General features: G+C 28.6%; 1 protein-coding gene across 2 annotated transcripts in view; it reads left to right on the top strand.

Annotated features, from left to right (window-relative positions):
• Nucleotides 1-4,344: 4,344 nt before the first annotated feature.
• The window catches only part of sli (slit guidance ligand), a 725,932-nt gene continuing 708,628 nt past the window's right edge, over nucleotides 4,345-21,648 (top strand). For both annotated transcript variants that reach the window (XM_075365250.1, XM_075365249.1), the window contains exon 1: nucleotides 4,345-4,410. In XM_075365250.1, coding sequence (XP_075221365.1) covers nucleotides 4,391-4,410 — 20 coding nt within the window. In that variant the 5' untranslated portion in view covers nucleotides 4,345-4,390. The remainder of the gene's footprint in view (nucleotides 4,411-21,648) is intronic.

Genomic DNA, 21,648 nt, shown 5'->3' with positions numbered 1-21,648 from the left:
CAATGAAAGTAAGCGCCACTTATGATATATCGTTGAAAAGGTCTCGATGAGGGCTTATTGCTGCAATTAAGAAAAAGAAAAAAAAATCAAGATTTTTTTTGATTTCGGGCTTTTTTGGACACTTTTGGTCCAGTTGATTGCAATCAAAAGGGTAGGTGCACAACTAGATGTTACAACAATCCTAAATCCAAAATTTCAACATCCTACGGCTAATCGTTTTTGAGTTATGCGAGATACATACGTACAGACGTCACGCCGAAACTAGTCAAAACGGATTCAGGGATGGTTAAAATGGATATTTCCGTTGAAATATCCATTTCCACCAATTTTTCGCGATCACAATATTTCCTTCATTTCGTGCAAGGAAGTAAAAAAGTACTCATTTTTAAACTCGTTCAGATTCTGTGGCTTTTTTATAGCGTAAAAGCAATTTAACGAAAATTTGTTTAAAGAATAAAATTTTATATATACAAAACTATACTTAATCTATTTTATGCTAATCTATATATTATTTAACTTATTCGTTCTTATCTTATAACACTACTTTTTTTTGTTTTTTTTTTTTAATATTGTACTTCCTTACTTTCTATTTCAACCGTGGTATAGAACACTTGTTATTTTTTTTAAGTTTGTAATTGACTTTTATATCGTATCAGTCATGCTACTATGACTTCGTCTTAACTCTAGTACGGAACTCTGAAACATTGTATCGATATATACTATAAAAAAGTAGTTTAGCTTTGAAAAAACGGTTCTATCGATATTGTCTTTGTAAGATCGATTAAATGTATATGTGTTTGGTATTCCCATTTCGTTGGGAAATATTATACACGTCTAAATCTTATATATAATTGATTATGTGTGTAAATAATTTATGCGTCAATAAATTAGTTTAAATTACTTCGTGCAGTGATCATATTACATTTTATTTAATGCTACTTTGTAATTGCTCTACATCTTTATGGAACAAATTCTGAAATCGGTTGGAAATATAATGTTACAACAAAATCCGATTGACAAGTAAATTGTATCTTTAAATTTTAGATTTTGTATGATATTGTTAGTGAAATATTTTGTAGTAATGCTTTACAACCTTTCGATCTCATACATGAAACTTTCTAAAGCCTGTCTGACTTTTCATTAATTTCAGATTATTTAAAGGTTTAACACGGTCTGTTTGTTCAAAAAATATTTTTCTTCACCAATATCAGTTTTTTTTTCTTTTTTCAAGGATTTTTAAAATAATAATTAACATACAATCGTTTTATAACTTTTTGACTTAACACCGAGAACTAAACGAAGCGTGATCATGTATTGAGAGTATTCAACTTGATCGAGCACTATAAAATGCATAGGTATTGCTGTTCAATGCACAATGTTTTGATACAATGTATTCTAAGTGCTGCGTATTAGCGTGCTGGGATAAACATACATACAGTACTTGTTAGCTTGGTTTATGTGTACGCCTGAATTAAAAAATATGCTAATTTTCTATGTAGGTGTAAAATAAAGTAATTTCTTCGATAGGAAGTTTTTTTTTGTTTTATCAAATAAAATTCTGTTGTTAATTATATATTCAGTTATTTGGTTGAATAATTAAATACACTGGTAGTAATTATAATACTAATGAATTAAAAGTCATGGGATGAGCTATTCGTATCGATAGGTGGTTAAAAGTTAAAGTGGTGGGGAGGGAGTATGAATATATTTAAATTGTAGAAAATGCAAATAATTTGAATTTGCAAATGATGTATGATTTTAAACTGTTGACGTGCTGCTGTAATGAACTGTAGGTGTGTTGTACGGAGATGAGTAACCTAATACACTTTGTTACTAACTCTATATGTTAATTTGTTTATTATTAATATTAATCGCATTCATTATCGGCAGCGATTTTTTTTTTGATATTAATTAATTTTGCTAATTATATGTTTTATTTGTTTTTTCCTCGTCAAGAGCGTTTATCATTTAAATATTTTCTGTTTACACACCAGGGATTTCATCATTCTGATTTTTGTTTTTCCCCAATTAAAAAATTTTAATTTTTAGATATCAATTTTTTTTTTTTTTTTTACTTTATTGAAATTAGCAATCAGTCTACTTGGTTTGATGCTACTTTCCATTCCATTCTGTTCTGTTATATATTAATCTTTTAACTTAAACTTAATTACTACATCCTATTTCCTCAGTTATCTTTTAATATATTATTATCTTTGTAGTAATATTCTACACGTAAGAAGAAGACTGTTGAGAAATAAAATGATGATTAATTCATATTCTGCTAATATAAACTTTGAGTAATATTGACAGGTGATATGATTATTTGAAAATAATTTAATATAATGCCATTAATGAATTAATTTTAGAAAGGAAAACGATGTATTCTAATAACTATACACCGAAATAGAGTTTAATTTTTATTAAAAAAAAAAAAGTATAGTAATTTTTTATTATTAATTAACGTAAAAAAGAGATTAATAACGATTTCTAATTCCGTAGACGAAGACATGATGTAATAGTATTAAACATTTATTATAAAAAAAGGGAAAAAGTGCTGTTAATATTAGAATTTTTATCAACATAATGATATTAATAATAAATCATTGCGTAATGTGGTTATTGTAACACGGAATAGAGTAGGTGACATCGTAATTCGATAGTTCGGCGTTAGGTTTCTTCATTTTTTACCCATAAATTATAAGCTCGAATCCTGTTAGGACATCTTAGTCGGTAATAAATTTTTAACTTACAAGTACAATTCGTATTCGGTTTGTTGTTAAAGGAGTTGAAGCCGATTTGTCCCCTGCTTGTCAGATCAACTGTTAACATCACGTAAATCGGGAAACGTAATCTAAGAGTAGCTGTAGGCGACCTAACATGAAACATTTATTTTCTAAAAAATGTTTAGTCATTTTCAAGAATAACAAGCAATCTATGCTATCGGCGATATTTTATTAAGACTGTGGGAAATGCTTTTCTGTGTTTTTAATTCTTCTGTGAGCCAAATGTATTGTCTTTAGCAGTACGCCAAGCCCTGAAAAATGCAGGGAATATTCAATACTGTGATACATTTTCTGCATTATCGTAGGTACTAGCCACAAAGTATATATTATTATTTTCAGAGAAAGAAATTCTTATAAGTGTAATTTTTACTTTAATCACTTTGAAACTATTATCTCATAAGATTTAACATGATATGTAGTGTACTTCATCAGAGTAATTTATTCTTTTCTGTTGAAAACAATGCATTTTATACTATGCCTCCAATCGATCGGGATAACTTACGGTCGGGTAGAAAATTGAATAACGCAATCTATATCTCCCATTATCCCTTACATAAAATCGAATATAAGCAGTATTTACATTTTATTTTAATCATTGAATTATTAAAAATCGTATTACTTTCTCGTCTAGATAGCGCTGTAGCAGACTATATCTCTAGAAGGAAAACTATTGTAATCGGTCCAATTTGGACATATGCGGTTTTTACCAGATCTTGACGTTTTGATCCCTGAGGAACCCAAAAACAAAAAAAACGGATGGAAATTTTCTGCAAATGCTTGTATGTACGTGAGTGTGTTCGGTGTTAGCCGAACACCTTATATCTCTAGAACTACTGTACTGATTTTGATCAAACTTGGTCAGATTACTTCTATATACGCCATTAAATTTTCAGCTTAAACGTCAAGGGGGCGAGGCTGTAGAGCAAGGTCCCCTTGGTATCTCGAGATTTCACCTAATTATGGTCATATTTTTCTTAGGCACATTTGTTAACAATTAAAAAATAACGATGTATTTGCAAAAAACTTTGCAAAATCGCACCTGCAGCCCAAAAAAAATGGTCGACATTACTGCTATGTTGTGAAGTCACACGTAAACGGTAGAATTAAATGAATAATATTTAAAGTTTAAAAAAGTAACTCGCTCTGGTTGGGTTCGAACTCGATTAAAGGACGAGTCAACTCGGGAACCTGGTTCGTTATGCTTCACGGCTCACCACTCTGCCGACCTTAAAGTGAAATTTGTTCTATGTAAGTTGTGATATATATATTAGTTTAGTTATTCCCGACCGTCACTGCTAGTACCGCCACACCCGCGCGAATTAAATGCGGTATGAGCGCGCGCTTTAATTAGAATCATTGAATTAAATAAACGAAAAAATATTGTATTTAAATAAATCGATAAATATTTTAATTTGTTTGTCTAAGCCATGCATCAGAAACAACCCATAATTCTAGGAATTTCCCGAAACGCGGCTTTAATCGTGTGACGGGAAAGTCCTACAACTGTGTTGTCAGCTTTTTTTTATTATTAATAACAATTTATTTTTGTTTACAGTGACCTCCAAGGGAACAACTTGACTGTAATATTCGAACATGATTTCGAAGGAATGGCCAACCTGAGGATTCTGTAAGTTTACATTAATATTTTATTATCGGCATACGAAATTTTTTTCTATTTTTATTAATCCCACAAGTAAATTATGCACGGAATCGCCTTGCATCGATCAGTTTATTATTTTATTTTTTGCATGTACGCATAAATTTTTTAATTAAATTCATTAGTTTAGAATCTCAGTCTTGATCATTCATTATAATTAATTAATATAACGTTTTATTCATAAACTTTTTAGGTATGTCTGTTGGTCGTTTTAGAATCGCTTTATTTTTTACGTAAGAGAATTTAATTTATTTTTTTCCCGGTGAATATAACTATTCTAGCCATATAGGGTAAATATGGTGTTCATGTCAAAAATGGGGTATTTGGTTTTTTCCAATCTTTACGATTTACGGTCCAACTAGTTCATCTAGATAAAAAAAAACATATGTATATTTATATACGTAAGTGTATGTGTCGCATTACGTTTAGTCTCATATCTCAGGATTGAATAAACCAATTTTCTTCAAATATTTTCACATATGGGGAATTGATCATATTATTATTTTTTTAGAAGAAATTTCATTAGGGAATGAAGACGTATTACAAAAAAACAATCTTGATTTTCTTCAGAGGCAATTTAAAAAAAAAAACTTTTTTAAAGGAAATTTGTTACCTACAATAAATATATAATTATAATAATAAAAAAAAAAAAATAGTTCAATAAAACCAGAATATATGTATTTTTTTCTTATCTCTCTTCGGTTTAATAACTAAAAAAAAAATTCTTTATGAAAGTTTAACACTTCAACAGAGCTACCAAAAGAATCTGCAATTTTATTTAAATACAGATCCCCGATTCTTAAATCCAGATAAGTTTTTGGAAAATTTGTTTTTCTTATTTTAGCCTTTATTTAAGGGATGTTAGATTTAGAGAATCTTTACTTAAGGGAATTTTTTATGTTTAACATATATATAAATATTTTTGGAAAAGTTTCTAAATTTATTTCCTACTTATAAAAGGTATACGTTCTGTTTTTGTTTTTTTGTTTTTTTTTTTTTTGTTTTTTTGGCTCTAACACTTTTAATTATTATTAAAAAAAAACTTTTTTTTATATTTTTTATCACTTCAAGGGCTCTTACATTAAAGAGCAACTATATTATGTTCCGGACCCAAAACAATGAGAAGCAATTTGTTTATTACTTTCTCATAAAATTTGTACTTTATTTTCTCATTATTTTTAAGTAATTTTGTTTTAAATTCATTTCTTTTTTTTGTTTTGTTAGAAATTCTCTATAATTAATTTTTTCTTAAATTTATCCCTCAAATTAAGGAAGTTTCTAAAATCAAAAATTTTTTGGTAATCATGACTTGATCAGGGTAGCTGGAAAATAAATGCAATACTTTACCTTTAAATTCAAATATTGAACGAAATATTATCTTAAGTTTCAAATAAAGAAATGTTCCATTAATTTTATTTTAGGATACGAAAAATAATTTTTTTTTAAGATGTTCTAATTATAATAATTTACGTAAATTAGTACTGAAATAGGAAGGAAAAAATTTATTTTTATTAAAACTAAAGAAACATTTTATTGTATAACAAATAATATCAAAGAGGTTTTATGTTTAAAGATTTTATTTACTTTATATTTTCTACTTCCATACAGCCTGCATATTCATATTATTATAAAAGAAAAGAAAAATAACATTCTATTTTCCTTTGAACTCTTATGATATTCAATCCGCCTGCACGTATATAAGTAATAAATAGAAATGTAAGAACGTACCGTTTTATTTACGTTCACCTTACTCATTTCATCTCTGACTGAAATCTAATAGGTAGCTGGAAATATTGTACAATATGTAAAATGCTTTATTTTTTCCTTTTAATTTTTTTTATTGAATATTTTTTTTATTTTTATATTAAATACAGAGAATGTAATAAATATAATGCAATCTTAAAGTTTTTGCTCTTTTGTTCTGATTATTTTTTCAGTTTAGTTTTCATTTATTTGTTTATTTTACTTTCCCGTCTAGATGACGTTGTAGCTCTAGGAAGTATTGTAATCGGTCCAATTTGGGCAAATGCGGTTTTCACCGGATGTTGACGTTTTAAGAAACTCAAAAATCCAGACGGAAATTTTCCGCATGTTAATGTTCGTATGTACGTGTGTGTGTTCGGTGTTGCCTCTAAATCATCTTATATTTCCAGAAGTACTGGACTGATTTTGACCAAACTTAGACAGATTACTTCTATATATGAGGCTTTGATGCCATTAAATTTTCAAAAGAAAAGGTCAAGGGGCGAGGCTGTAGTGCAAGTTCACTCTCAGTATCTCCAGATTTCACCTAATTACCGTCATATTTTTTTGGGTACATTTGATAACAATTAAAAAAATAGCAATATTTGTAAACAAATTTTGCAAAATCGCACCCTCAACCCCAAAAATGCTCTAAATACTGCTATGTGACGTGATGTCACAGGTGACAGGTAGGTAGAATTAAATAAATGAATAATATTTAAAGTGTAAAAAAGTAACTCGGTCTGGCTGGGTCTCGAACTCGATTGCCTGGTTGACTCGGTACCTGGTGTGCTAAATTTGTAATTTATCATTTTTTGAAAAAATGTTAACTTTAAATCAAGGCCACTTTTTATAAATAGTTTTTTTTTAATCTTGAAAGAATCCATGTTTTTAGATACCAAAATGTATTTATGCAGCTTGTATTTGATTCCCATAAAGATTTTTTCCTCCAGCAAAGTATTTCCATATAATTATTTCAGAATAGTTATTTCTTAATATTTTTTTTAATGTTAATATACTTCAAATATGTATTTTCTCAAACATTTAATTAGGAGCGTCTGCTTGGTGTAGAAATATACATAGTTAGCTCGTAACGGGCTTTGTTTTAGTAACCCATCGGGTTGGTCTAGTGGTGAACTCGTCATCGCAAATCAGCTGATTTTGAAAGCGACAGTTCTAAGGTTCAAATCCTAGTAAAGGCAGTTTCTTTTATACGGATTTGAATACTAGATCGTGGATGCCGGTGTTATTTGGTGGTTGGGTTTCAATTAACCACACATCTCAGGTATGGTCGATCTGAGACTGTACAAGACTACACTTCGTTTACGTTCATACATATTTTTATTCATCCTCTGAAGTAATACTTTAGGGTGGTTCTGGAGGCTAAACAGAAAAACAAGAAGAGAAGGGCTTTCTTTTAGGACCACCGAAATAAGAAATTGGTTCGTATTCATGTGTTCATCAGATCACACAAATATTAACCGTGAGGAATCTATCTAAAAATCTCCTGGCACTTAGCATTTGCAGTTAACTTCGAAAAAAATCCTGGAATATCTCCAGGAAGAAAGTGGTAAAACCTGGAGATGGATAATGAGAAAGGAAGGATTAACGAAATCGGAACCGGGAAATAATATGTAATCAATCCCGCCCAAGAACGTTCTTCCCCGCCCGCTTCAAGCGATCGGCATCTTTCCTTCCATAATAAAAAAAGAAATACTATAATTGGGCTTTCTCCAGCGACAAATAGCTTTTCCTCCATATACTAGTCACTTGGGATTGGGCTCACAGTCTTCCTTAAAGACTACCTTCTTTCATTCGTAGTATTTATCGTTTGCATTCTCTCTATAAGGTGACGATACCGATAACGTTTTATTATGTGAAATATTTATGTTTTTATGTATTTTTTTTCCTTTCATTTTTTCCCCATAAAATTATATGATAATAATATTTTGTTTCACTTTAAATGCTTTACATTCGTTTCCTTTTAAAGAATTGCTTGGAAGTACTTTCAAGTTGAATCAGTGTCGATCATTTACTATAACAAAATAAATCTAAAAGAAATGCTAAACAAACTGATGGATTCTATCGTAAACAACAAAACGCGCGCGCGCAATATATATATATATATATATATATAAATAAATATATATATATATATATAAATAAAAATACTCACGGTTTCTTCATAGATTATGAGTGGGGAGGTTCTCGATTGCTCAAAACTGGGTTTTTTCTTTTCTTCTACCTTTGGTTGGAATATTGTTTTTTTTTCAAGTATAGTCAGTAGCAGTTACTAAAATTTGTTGAATTAATTAATGGTTTTTTTATTTTTTATTTATTTTTGTAGCCATTCATTTGTTGTAGTCAGATTGTTACTTTTATATTTTAAGACAAAAATATTTTTTTATTTTATATAAATATTAAATAAATAAAAATGTATTTAATGAATGTATAACAAAATAAATAAAACATAAGGATTGTCAAGGAGGAACTTGTTATAGAGAAAATTTTACGACTGTTACTCAGTGATTTTCACATAAACTCTGGTTTTGTGCAGTCTTTTATAGAATTTCATTTGTAAAACATCCTGTTTTTTCATTCAGTTTTCTGGAACTATTCTTAGAGAATCTTAATCTCCTATAAACATTTTAAAAAATAGATCTTTTTTAAGTTGTGATGATTAAGGTTGTTGTTATTATTCTTCAATAATTTTTCATTAAATAATGAAAAATATAAAATAATTAATATTGAATAACATAAAATAATGAAAATAGTATATTCTTAACAGCTTCTACAGCTTAACCGAAGTAATACTAATTTTCTTTACTTAAATCCTTTTAAAAATTAAAAACACTAACTGTCTTTCCCTTTAATCATGCTTCGTTACTAAATTTAAAAAATTCTTAAATCCATTTAAACAATAAAATACACAAATCGACTTTCTATTTAACATACAAGCTTTAACATACAAGCTCTATCCCTAAATGATCATGTCTTACATTACTAAATTTAAAAAATTCTTCATAGAGTTTAATGTGTATTCATTAAGTTTTTTTTTTTTTAAAGTACCATTAAAAATTATTTGTAGATTTTGTTTTAGTTTTCTTGTATGTTATAATAATTTTTAATGACGTTCCAATCCCTTGCCGTTATTTAATTTTATATATATATATATAAAAATGAATGTTTGTTTGTTTATCCCGTATGCGTTCATATACCATTCATCCGAAAGCGATGAAACTTTGGTGAGGTGTTATGCACACGCGCGCGAAGGTTTCTGAATTTTAGGGTACGCGTTCAGTGCAGGCCGATTTGAGATTCAGGTAACCGGCGCCGACAATCTGCGTGCCTGGCGTTTCGTATTTTCATACAGATTTTGTTACTGATTTTCATACATTTATAATATAATTATTTTATTTATAATTGGGTTTTTACTTGCCTTCATATCCCATCTCATTCGCTATTTCTTTCCTGCAGCGATCCACGACAACCCGGTTTGAATGCACTTTTAATCTTACTTCCCAAATTTCGGGTTTTAATTGTATTTTAGCGATCAAAGTTTCAGTTTTTATTATCAACTGAATTTATAAATTCACAAACGAAAGTATAATTTAACTATTCACAGTATAAAAAAAATTTAACAACACTCTGTCTCCGACTTTCTGCCTGAATCTGAAACAGGAATGAAAAATTCTTTCCGATAAAATGTCTGAGTCAGACAACCAGCGCAGGCAATCCAGCGCCGGCCACCACTGTGCGCATGTCAACCTAAATACTAGGAATTATTTCTCGCGCCGATCGGCGCCGATTGTCGGAATCTGACTACCTGCTTGCACTGAGCGCGTACCCTTAAGCTGGACCCGCTAGTTGGCGCAGGATCGAAATATTTCGAAAAATTGTATTTATGGTCCGACTTGGCTCATGTTCAGAATATATATTAGCTACGAGAAAAGAAATATTTTTGTAAAAATTGGACCAGCTAGGTGGCGCTGGGGTTGAGATACTTAGAAAAATTGTATTGAAGACCGATTTGGCTCATATTCAAAATACATACCAGTTACGTGAAAAGAAAACGTTTTAAAAAAACTATACTCGCTAGGTGGCGCCGGCGTCCAGATATTTACGAAATATTTACATAAAATTGCAATGTTCGTATGTGTGTCCGCTATAGACTAAAAAACTACTGGACCGATTTACGTGCGGGTAAAAAGGGAAAAAAGGAAAACGGGAAAAGGAAAAATGGAAAGGGGGAAATGGGGAAAAGGTAAAATGGAAAAGAGAGAAATAGAAAAAGTGAAGGATTAAATTTTGCGAAGTTCCATAATGTTCAGTTTTATAAAATTGTCATTTGTGTTCATTTTATCTACATATATATATATGCTCAAATCTAGTAGCAATAACGAAGCATTGCCGGGTCTGCTAGTATTAAATATAAATTTTTTTTTGTTCCAGTAGTTTTTATTTTCTAATTGTATTATTTTTACATGTTAACGAAATGTATTCAATCAGGAAACAATTGATCCCTGGCAAATAAGTAGACTGTTTAACTTTTAATATGGTTTATTTATATTCATTATATGTATGTATGATTTTCTTTTTGAATAATGACTTTCAAAAATTTGTATTATTATTTTTTTTCTGTACCTTTTAAACGTTGATGTTATTAAAAATTCTCCATTACTAAGTTTTTATGATTACTGAATCGTAAAACTAGTTTTTATTAATGCAATAATTTCTAAAATCCTGTTTCTTTTTACAAAATTAAATGATAACGGATGTATTAAAATTTTATGAAATTTTCTATGTTAATCCATATAATAAATTCAGATACAGGTTATTATTTTTAGAAAATTATTTATTTTTTTATATTCTTGGGAAGTCATTTAAACTTCTGAGGTGAAAATATATTTTAAAATTGTTTTTGTAATTAAATACAGGTATTTATTAAAAACTTCCTTTTAATTAAAAAAAAAACATCTGATTAAAATGGCATAAAAATGTGAATTTAAAAAAAAAAATTAGTTTTATCCAATAGAAAAGTATTTTATCAGTACTTTGTTTCTGTACATAATTTTCCTCTTCATTAATAGGTTTTTAATTTCAATTCGTTTATTACGGGTTTTTCCCCTTTTATTTCAAAAACTGACTTCACCAAAAATGTTAAGATTTTTTTTTCCAATAATATTAATATTGTAAATTTTTTTTAGACTGTATTAGGCGATAATTATTAATTTAAATATAATTGTAAAAAATTTTCATATAAGATAAAATGTTGAACACAGTTTATTACGGAATTAAAGTCACTTTTTTTCATAATATAATTATTAATGAATTTTCTTTTTAATAGTTTACTGATTATTGTATAGTAATTTTTTTGTGCATATGCTAAAGGTTTAGTTATAACCTAAAATTAAAAAAAAAAAAAAATAGAATCGAATTATGACAAAAAAAACTTGAAAAATTTTTTATTTATACATTTTAATACGAAAAGAAGCAATATTAAAAGCCTTGTTTTCTCGGTTGACAATATAAAGGATTCTTTATATTCCACATATACTAGCGAAGTAAATATCATTCACTTAATGTTTCGGATTGTAAACCGAATAAACATGAAAGAATTTGGGAATGAAATAAGAAAGATTTTATTAAAAAGACTAAGAATAACGCATTAAACTTACGAGTTTTGAGAACTATCTAACCATATTATTAGAAACTTTTCATAGATGTAGCAATTCTTTCACTGTTTTTTTTTTGTCTTCATTTAACTGGTTTTATGGAGCTCTCCAAAATTCCCTATCTATTATCTGTCTTTCCATTTCGGTAAGGACGGAAGGTACCCCTTCCTAATAATATTAGGAAGGGTATATCCTTCCTTCGGTATATCCTAGATCCCTAATAATTTGTTTTAAATATTCCAAACGTTGTCTGCCTGCACAATTTTTTCCATCTACCCGTCCGATATAAAAGCGACTATTCCAGGATACCTTAATAAGTAGCTTATAATTCTGTTTCAATTTTTAACTATGTAGTTCTAAATGTTTCCTTCATCAATTTGCCGCAACACCTCTTCATTTGTCACTTTATCCACCCGTCTCATTTTTAACATTCTGCTATAGCACCGCATTTCAAAAGCTTCTAATCTTTTTCTTCTCAGCGTCCAAGTTCAATCGTCCAAGTTTCACTTACATATAAAGCTACGCTCCAAACATATACTTTCAAAAATGCTTTCCTGATGTTTAAATTTATTTTTCATGTAAGCAAATTACATTTCTGACTGAAAGCTCGTTTTGCTTGTGCTGTTCGGCATTTTATATCGCTCCTGCTTCGTCCATTTTTAGTAATTCTACTTCCCAAATAACAGAATTCTTTTACCTCCATAATTTTTTTATCTTCTTATTTTTATATTTAGTAGTCCATTTACATTATTTGTACTATATTTCATTACTTTCGTTTCGTTCTTGTTTTATTTTCATGCGGTAGTTTTTGCGTAGGACTTCATCCGTACCATTCATTGTTTCTTCTAAATCTTTTTTTACTCTCAGCTAGAATTACTATATCATCAGCAAATCGTAGCACCTTACATTATCTTTTCACCTTGTACTCTTACTCCGGATCTAAATTGTTCTTTAACATCATTAACTGGTAGTTCTATCTAAAGATTAAAAAGTAACGGGGACAGGGAACGTCCTTGTCGTACACCCTTTTTCAGTACAGTTTTTTTCTTATGTTCTTCGATTATTACTGTTGCAGTTTGGTTCCTGTAAACGTTAGCAAATTTTTTTCTATCTCTATACTTAAACCCTAATTTTTTTTTAAAATGCTGAATATTTTATTCCAATCCACGTTATAAAATGCCTTTTCTAACTATAAATGCTGTATATGTTGGTTTGTTTTTCTTCAATCTTTCTACTATTAATCTGAGCGCTAAAATTGCTTCCCTTGTCCCTTATACGTTTCCCTTTTTCTGGAACTAAATTGGTCTTCTCCTAACACTTCTTCCACTCTTCTCTTAATTCTACTTTACAGAATTCAAGTTAAAACTTTTGATGCGTGAGTAGTTAAACTAATTGTTCTGTATTCTTCACATTTATCTTTTCCCGCTTTCGTTGGTATCATGACAATAACACTCTTTTTGAAGTCTGAAAGAGAACTTCTCCTTTTTCGTAAATATTACACACCAGTTTGTATAATCTGTCTATTGGTTATCGGTCCCTTACATGCACAGCGCAGTAATTCTTCAGGTATCCCGTTTATCCCAGTAGCTTTTCTGCCATTTAAATTTTTCTCAAACGGAGTCTAAAGATTTATCTCTCGTATATTTAGATAGATTGAGCTAAACACCCATTGCTGAGCTTAAATACCTTTTCTCAGAAAAAAAATTTAGTTACAAAAATAATATACTCAAAAAGTAATTTTACTGTCATTTTTACATTGCGGATGGGAAATAGGATGTTCTTGTTGTAAATCATTTATAATGAAAAATTATAAGGCTTAAGATTTTGTGATTATCTAGTTTATTAATACTAAATTAAATAACTTTTCTTCGTTCTGTGAATAAAAATTAAATTACCGAATATTAATGTCCGATTTAAAAAAAAAATTATAATAAATTTGTATAAAATAGAATCATCCCTTCTTTCATCCGTCAGTTTTTTTATGTTATTAGTCCTTTCTTAACTTTTTATAAACTTTAGTGAATAAAGTTTTGTAGCTTAAGAAGGTATTATGCGGTAAAATGATTATAATAGTGACACCTGGTGGTTATGAGGAAGTGGTTTATTAAAAGGGACTGAGTTTTAAGTTGTAATTGATTTTTTTTTCGAAATATTCGTAAAACTGGAAAACTGTTTTCTACGTTCCGCATCGTTGAGATGAATAAAGAGAAAAGTTTCAAGGAAGCCCGGAGGTTAATGGGGTTTTTATAACACAGACCCGGGGAGTATATTGGTCGTGTAATGCGGGGAGACTTCAAACAGTTATAGAAGGAGAGCTTATGTAGAGGGGGGGATTGTGCTATTAAATTTTCACAGGTCACAGAACTTTGCGAATGACGAGGAGCTCCGATGAGAGCCGGAATAAGGTGGATGAGGCACAGGCGCAGGGAGAAAAAGCGAAACCGGGAACTCTATTTCAATCAACAGAAAGAAGTTATGGAAGTTAGATTGCACTCCCTTAGCATTCCACACAAGTTATTCTAATTGACGTACTTCTCACGCTTAAAACTCTCTTTTTCTCTTTTCTATATAAGCTATCTCATTCTCTATTCGAGCGAATCGCAAACTAAAGTTTTTCTATTTCATAAAACGTAATTAAATCGCCCTTCCCCGCATTTAACCCGCCCACGGTTTATCCACGGTTTGTTTGCAAATTAACGGATCATTCAGATAACTCCAATTACAAAAATTATTATAAATTCTTGTTTTTAAAAATTATTTTTCCCCATTTTATTTCAATTCACTCTCCTTGTTAAATAAGAAATAATTAAAGAGAGAATAAAAAATAATAAATTTTAAATTAAAATGAAACCGATAAATTATCATTATTGGTTTGTAAAGTCAACTTATTGTTAAATAGATTAGCCTCCTACAGTTTTATTTAGATACCAATTTATAAAATTATTATTTTTCTGTTTCATTATTTCCATCTTTGTTTTAAACAGGAAGCATTGATTGGTCTTTACATCACTTTTATGAGTATATTATATATATATATATATCAATACATATTTATTTATGTGTACCAGGTTACAGTGTAATACCACAGTGACATGATTTCAACAGTACTTTGGAGAGATGCCAAGGCATCTGTGCGCAGTTTGGCATGTAATTGTAAATGTACCGGCAAATGTGAAGTCTTGAACAGATTCAGGCCGACCAATCCTGAGACGTTTGTTTAATTGAAAACCCAATCACCAAAGAACAGCAGTATGCAGTTTAGCAACCAAATTTATATAAAAGCAACTAACTTTACACGGACTTGAACCTTCAAACCCTCGACTTCGAAAATCATCTGATTTTACGATAACGAGTTTAACCACTAGACTAACCCGGTGGGTTGAACATGTATATATATATGTACATGTTTAATACATATATATATATATATATATATATATATATTTTATATTACATCAGATGACACACAGTTACTAATATATATATATATATTTATATATATTGCATTTGATGTAATAAAGTAGATATAGTGGTATGTGTAGATAATAAAAACTTTAAAGGAAAAGAAATGTTTGAGCATATAAAACAGATAATTAAGGATGTTGTCTATAATAAATATCGTAAAGATTAGTACAGAAGTAAAAGAAAACAACAGTTAATATTAACTTAGGAATTTTTTTTTTTTTTTAATATAAATAAGAATAAAATAAAAATTATGATAATGTGATAGAAAAGATGATAATCAGGAATTAAATATTAATATAGGAGAACACACAACGTACGAAAAACGTGAGAATTTTTTTACTTACGTAGTAAAATTACAAAGGATGAGCGAAACAAAATGCAAATTAACACAGGAAATGGAGCTTCCGTACAAAAAGAAATCGGCTTGCATTAAATATAATTCAAGAATTAGAAAGGAATTCTTGTAACTTTTTATGATTGTTTGTATTTTTCATACCAGTGAAACGAAAAACAAGGAAAAATACAAAGTAAAAGAATACAGAGAACTTTAAAATGTTGCTGTGCTCTAAATCAATAAAATTCGAAATGAAGTGGTCTTAAGACGAATAGACTCTATGTTAGAATCTTGTAAAAAGAAAAGCTAGGATGGTGAAACTCGAATAAGTTAAAATAGGAGATCAAAGTAGGTTAACACCTTCAGTTTTAATTTGTGAGTGGAGGGACTAATAGAAGAAAATAAATAAATGTATAGGAAAATATAGATAAGAATATATAAAACAATTAATCTAGGATTTATCACCCAGTAATTATGTTGAGGTTAAAACATTAGCGAGGAAGAAATCGGTGAGAAATTGAAAAAAAAAAACAAAAAAAAACCAGTCAATGTACTTATGACACAAAACCAATTAATTTTGTAATAATTCTTAAAAAATATGATTCATGAATGAATGAAAATGTATCATAAAATAAATTTTGAAATTGGATCGAATTGTATCTGTAGGATCTATATATTATGATCGCGAAAAATTTCGTTTTACAGAACGGAAAAATCCATTTTGAACATCCATTCCTGATTCCATTTTGACCAATTTCGGCGTGACGTTTGTACGTACGTATGTATCTCACGTAACTCGAAAAGGATTAGCCGTAGGATGTTGAAATTTTGAATTTAGGACTGTTGTAACATCTAGTTGTGCACCTCTCAATATGATTGCAATCAACTGGACCAAAAGTGTCCTAAAAGCTCAGAATCCAAAAAATTTGGATTTGAACTTTTTCTTAACTGTAATAAGCTCTCATTGAGAGCTTTACAACATTATATCATAAGCGGTACTTATTTTCATTGGTTTCATAGTTATGCCAAATAAAAGTTTAATTAATGAGATATTTGGATCTTATAAGGGGAAGGCACATCGATTCAAATCCGACTTCATCTTCTTTTTTTTTCACATTTTTAACTTTTTTCTTTTAATTTTAATATATTGATCTATTAATAATTATTAACCTCTGATTATAAAAAAAAATTAAAATAAGTAATACAATAAAATATAAATATAAATATTTTTGTTGATGTTAATATCATTAACATCAACTTTGTTATTATTCAATAATTACACTAAAAAAATATATATATGTAATAATACCAGAAACTATTATTGGAATAAACTCTTTTGTACTTTTCATTTTAAAAAAAAATGTGTATATGTAATAAATAGGCATACAAGGAATTCATGTGATGTCCACATCAGATTTTTTATTTTCCGTAAAATAATTCAGAATTATTTTTCTTTTTCTGTTGTTATTAAATCGAGTTTAATCTGAATGTCAAATTTTAGTTATGTTTAAATTATCATAAGCGAGTTTATTGGTGAACATTGATTAAAAGAAATAAAGAAAATAAACGAAAATATTTCAGGCTAAAATTTAAATTTTTGTTATTTTTATTTTAGAAAAAAAATGCCCCTCCCTCCCTCCAAAAAAATAAACTTTGGATGATTTAGTTTATTTATTAAAGCACAATTGCTTAGCAGCCAAATATTTTTATAAAATAAAATATCAAATATTTCTAAAACTGTGAATTTTATCCATTATTAAATTAACACATTTTGAAACATTTAACCTTTATATAAATATTTTTAATCGCAAAATTTTTAATTTATGTTAAATATTATAATTTTACTTTGAATTCTGTCAGTTTTAAGATAATTCCTTAGATTATAAGTTGTTTTATCTCTTTGAGATGGATAGCAGTATTTTATTAACTCCTATTACATATTGTCTCGATTGTGTTTCGAGTATTAAAAATAGAAAAATGGGACACGGTTTTTGTTCTTTAATACGTTTATCGTTTTAAAATCAAAATTATATAAGAGAATTATAGCTTAACAATAGAATACGAAATAAAGACAGTGCATATAAAGTGATTTTGAACAATGCTTATGGATACAAATGAATTGACAATTCCAAAGCGTACGCCCACGATTAATCAGTAGTTGTCAGTGTATATGACAGTATTTATTGACAATTACTTTGTATTCTTTTTTTTTTGCTGGATTACATCGGATTACCTCCCACTAATACTCTGTATAACGGTATCAGTCTTTACATAATATTTCTGTTATTCATTGTATTTTATTTAGTTTACGCTGTCATTTATTTTCAAAATTTTATTCAATTTTTATTTAACCATTTACAAATCTCTTTATCATAAATTAATTTTAATTTGTCCTCGCTAGTTATCCGCACACGCGTGCACAAATACACACACCCTTATTTTATAAAAGTGCCCACCTACGATTACGGTACTATAAACACTGTAATCAAAAAAACTATCTATAAAAGATTAATTAAACGTATTGTTCAAGTAAATCTACGTTAAAATCGACGTAAACTGAAATAATTTATTGTATTAACTCTTTCTTAATATTTGTGTTATTTTGGTTTTTACACTAGTGTTCATTTCAAAACTTAAATTCATTAATTTGAATTAACTTCTATTTTATTTAAGGTTTATTCGTTTATCCTACCCTACAAAAGGGTATCTCTCACTCCCTCTCTCTCACTCACTCAATCTTTCTCTCTCTCTCTCTGTGTGTGTGTCCCTTAGCTGAGACATCCTTACATGATCGAACATACTGCCCGTCGAAAAATCATATGATTTTTTCTTTAATGTTTATGAACAACAAATAACAATAATAATAATAATTATAAAATAAATTAATAAATTTTACTTCAGTAATTCATTTATTCAGTACCGTAACAGATCTTAAAATACAACTATTTTCGATGCAAATAAATCGATACTAAAAATATTTTCGATTATCCATTCAGAATCGTATTCATGTTTTTTTTTTTTTTTGGCCTTGTAGTTACAATTATTTACATTTTTATATATCATCCTCATTCATTCTCTTTAGTATTACCTTATGGTAGTTCCGGAGGCTAAACAGAAAATAAAACAAAATAAAGTTACAATTAAACATTGTGTATATAGCAAAACACGTGAGTCAAATCAACAGGTAAACAATAAAGGTCATAATTAGAAGAATTTTGAATCCTATATATCCTATATATCCTTCCTATCAAGGAAGGTTAGTTTCATATTACGATAATTTGTTTCGTAAATTGAATGTAATATATAAATAATAAATTAATATTTTAATTTATATTTAAGCTTCCAGCTCTCGTATTTGCTTATGGATCTTGATGAAAATGTTGTGAGTGTGCAAAGTTTAAAAGATGCATAAACCAATATAAACCAAATTTAATTAGGAAGATTTGTTGATATTTTTCGCTTTTCTTTAATCAATTTTCATCATTAACAAAAAAAATAATTTTTACACAAGAAAATTCATTAATAATCTTGATTTTTCACTAAAATTAAGTGATTTTGATTACCAAAATATATCTTTTGTTCTATTTTATTCATTTTTTAATATAATTTCAGAAATATTGGTACAAGAAGATGAGTAACCGTACTAACAGGACTAGTGTTCCATCTTTCCAGCCGCCTTTTCATTATTCCATGTTCTTCATCCCTTTTAATCATTATATAGAATCTAATCTACTTGCTACTATATACAGTGTAAGTGGACTTTCTCTTATGTGAAACAATTTTTGGATCGATTGGACCAAATACTGAAAAAAAAATAGTACATATAAAATGAAATTAACATCTGCTGTTCTAAACATGGTGTACAATACAATTCCTACTTTATAAATAAAAGACAATCTAAATTTTTTGTATGTACTAATAACTCAAAAGCTACTCAACCAATTTCGTTGAAAATTTCACAATTTATTATTGTATGTCCTGGGAGTGTGTACTTGTTATTAGTTCTGTAATATTTAATAATTTAATAACATAATATTTAATTACATAATAACTGTCAAAATCGATATTGACATAGACAACGATCGATATAGACGATACCTCTTGATATGTAGAACGACATTAAATTTAGTAAAAGAAGTTTTAGCTTTTATTTATACTTTTTTTACTTCCTTGTACAAAGTAAAGGAAGTATTGTGATCGCGAAAAATTTCGCTTTCCAGATTTCAATGGAAATATCCATTTTGATCGTCCCTAAATCCGTTCTGACTAGTATTGACATGACGTCTTTACATATGTAAGTATGTACGTATATATCTCGCATAACTTAAAAACGATTAGTCGTAGTATAAATTTTGGATTTAGGGCTGTTGTAACATCTTATTGTTTCCCTCCTCTTTTGATTGCAATCGACTGGACCAAAAGAGTCCAAAAAAGCCCTTAACTGCCTTTTCTTAGCTGCAATAATAAGCTCTTATTAAGAGCTTTTCAACGATATACAATACGTGGTACGCATTTTCATTAGTTCCGGAGTTATACCCAAATAAAACTTTAATTAATGAATTTTGGGTCTTACAAGGGGAAAGCACTTTTTTTTATTTAAATATATTGAATTTTTAATAATTATTAACCTCGAATTGTAAAAAGTAGTTACAATAAATAATTATTCAATAATAACAATAAAAAGATGTATGAAAAAATATTAGAAGTTACTAATGAAATAAAATTCTATGTACTTTTAATTTAAAAAAAAAAGTGTATTTGTAATTTAATAGGCGTACAAGGAAGTCATGTGGTATCCATATCAGATTATTTTTATGATTTATATAGTAGTGAGCTTAGTGAGGTTTGAACTGTGGTAAACCTTCCGAGGGTCATAAGAAAAAAGAAAGAAAATGAATAGTGAATTAGAATTGTACATTTTATTATTTTTGTAATTTAATTTGTCGAATATAATAGAAAATTTATTTAATTCATCCTCTCAAATTTAGCAGTAGCGAAGCAATGCCGGGTCCACTAGTTTCTATTATAAAATATAAAGTACGACTGTGCCGGTACGAAAAATTCACGGCACAGTGCCTCATAGAGCTAAGAAATTTAATAAAAATTTTCTATCTACATCCCAACAAATTTCTGAAGTAAGTCGTAATTTTTTAATGAAAACATCCTAGGAATAGATTTAAATGCCAATTTTCCATTAAGAATGTAACTTAAATACCTCTGTTTTACAAGATATTTGGAAACTCATATTTATAATTTATTCATTATTCAAATATATCTTTGAAGAGCTCAAATTAATAAATCTAACTCCTAGTATTTTTTTTATTTTTTTTTTATTTTCAGATAATGAAATCAAATGTTAGAGCTATTAAAGAGTTAAGTAAGGAAAATTTTTTCTTTAAATTGGATTTTCTCGCCTAATAAAACTTTTCTAATTGTTCTTTTTTCTCCTTTCGTGTATCTTCGTTTCAAGATTTTTTAAACTTTTCTTTTACCTGTTTAGTTCTGGGAATTACCGTTCAGGTATTACTTCAGAGGATAAATGAAGATGATATGTATGAGTGTAAACGAAATGTAGTCTTGCACAGTCTCAGTTCGACCATTCCTAAGATGTGTAGTTAATTGTAATCCAACCACCAATGAACACCGGTATCCACGATCTAGTATTCAAATCGTATAAAATAAACTGCCTTTACGAGGACTTGAACGCTGGAACTCTCGACTTCCAATTCAGCTGATTTGGGGAGACTTTTTAACTGCACTACCTAACTGTAACTCTAGTATACAAGTCTGGCTTCTGATAATGGTTTTTACTAAACGAAAGAAAACATTTTTCTTTAAAAAAAGTCTGATTTCTTTTTAAAGATTATATATGAATAATCTATTTATTTTATTAATTTTATTTAATTTTGAATCCGTTATTGGTATATTTTGCTAATAGAGATAACATTTATTAATAAATAAATAAATTTAAGGGCATACGATTCAACTGCA

This window comes from Lycorma delicatula, chromosome 5 (assembly GCF_047948215.1).
Source record: "Lycorma delicatula isolate Av1 chromosome 5, ASM4794821v1, whole genome shotgun sequence".
NCBI classification, from domain to species: domain Eukaryota; kingdom Metazoa; phylum Arthropoda; class Insecta; order Hemiptera; family Fulgoridae; genus Lycorma; species Lycorma delicatula.
This window is presented reverse-complemented; position numbering and strand designations above follow the sequence as displayed.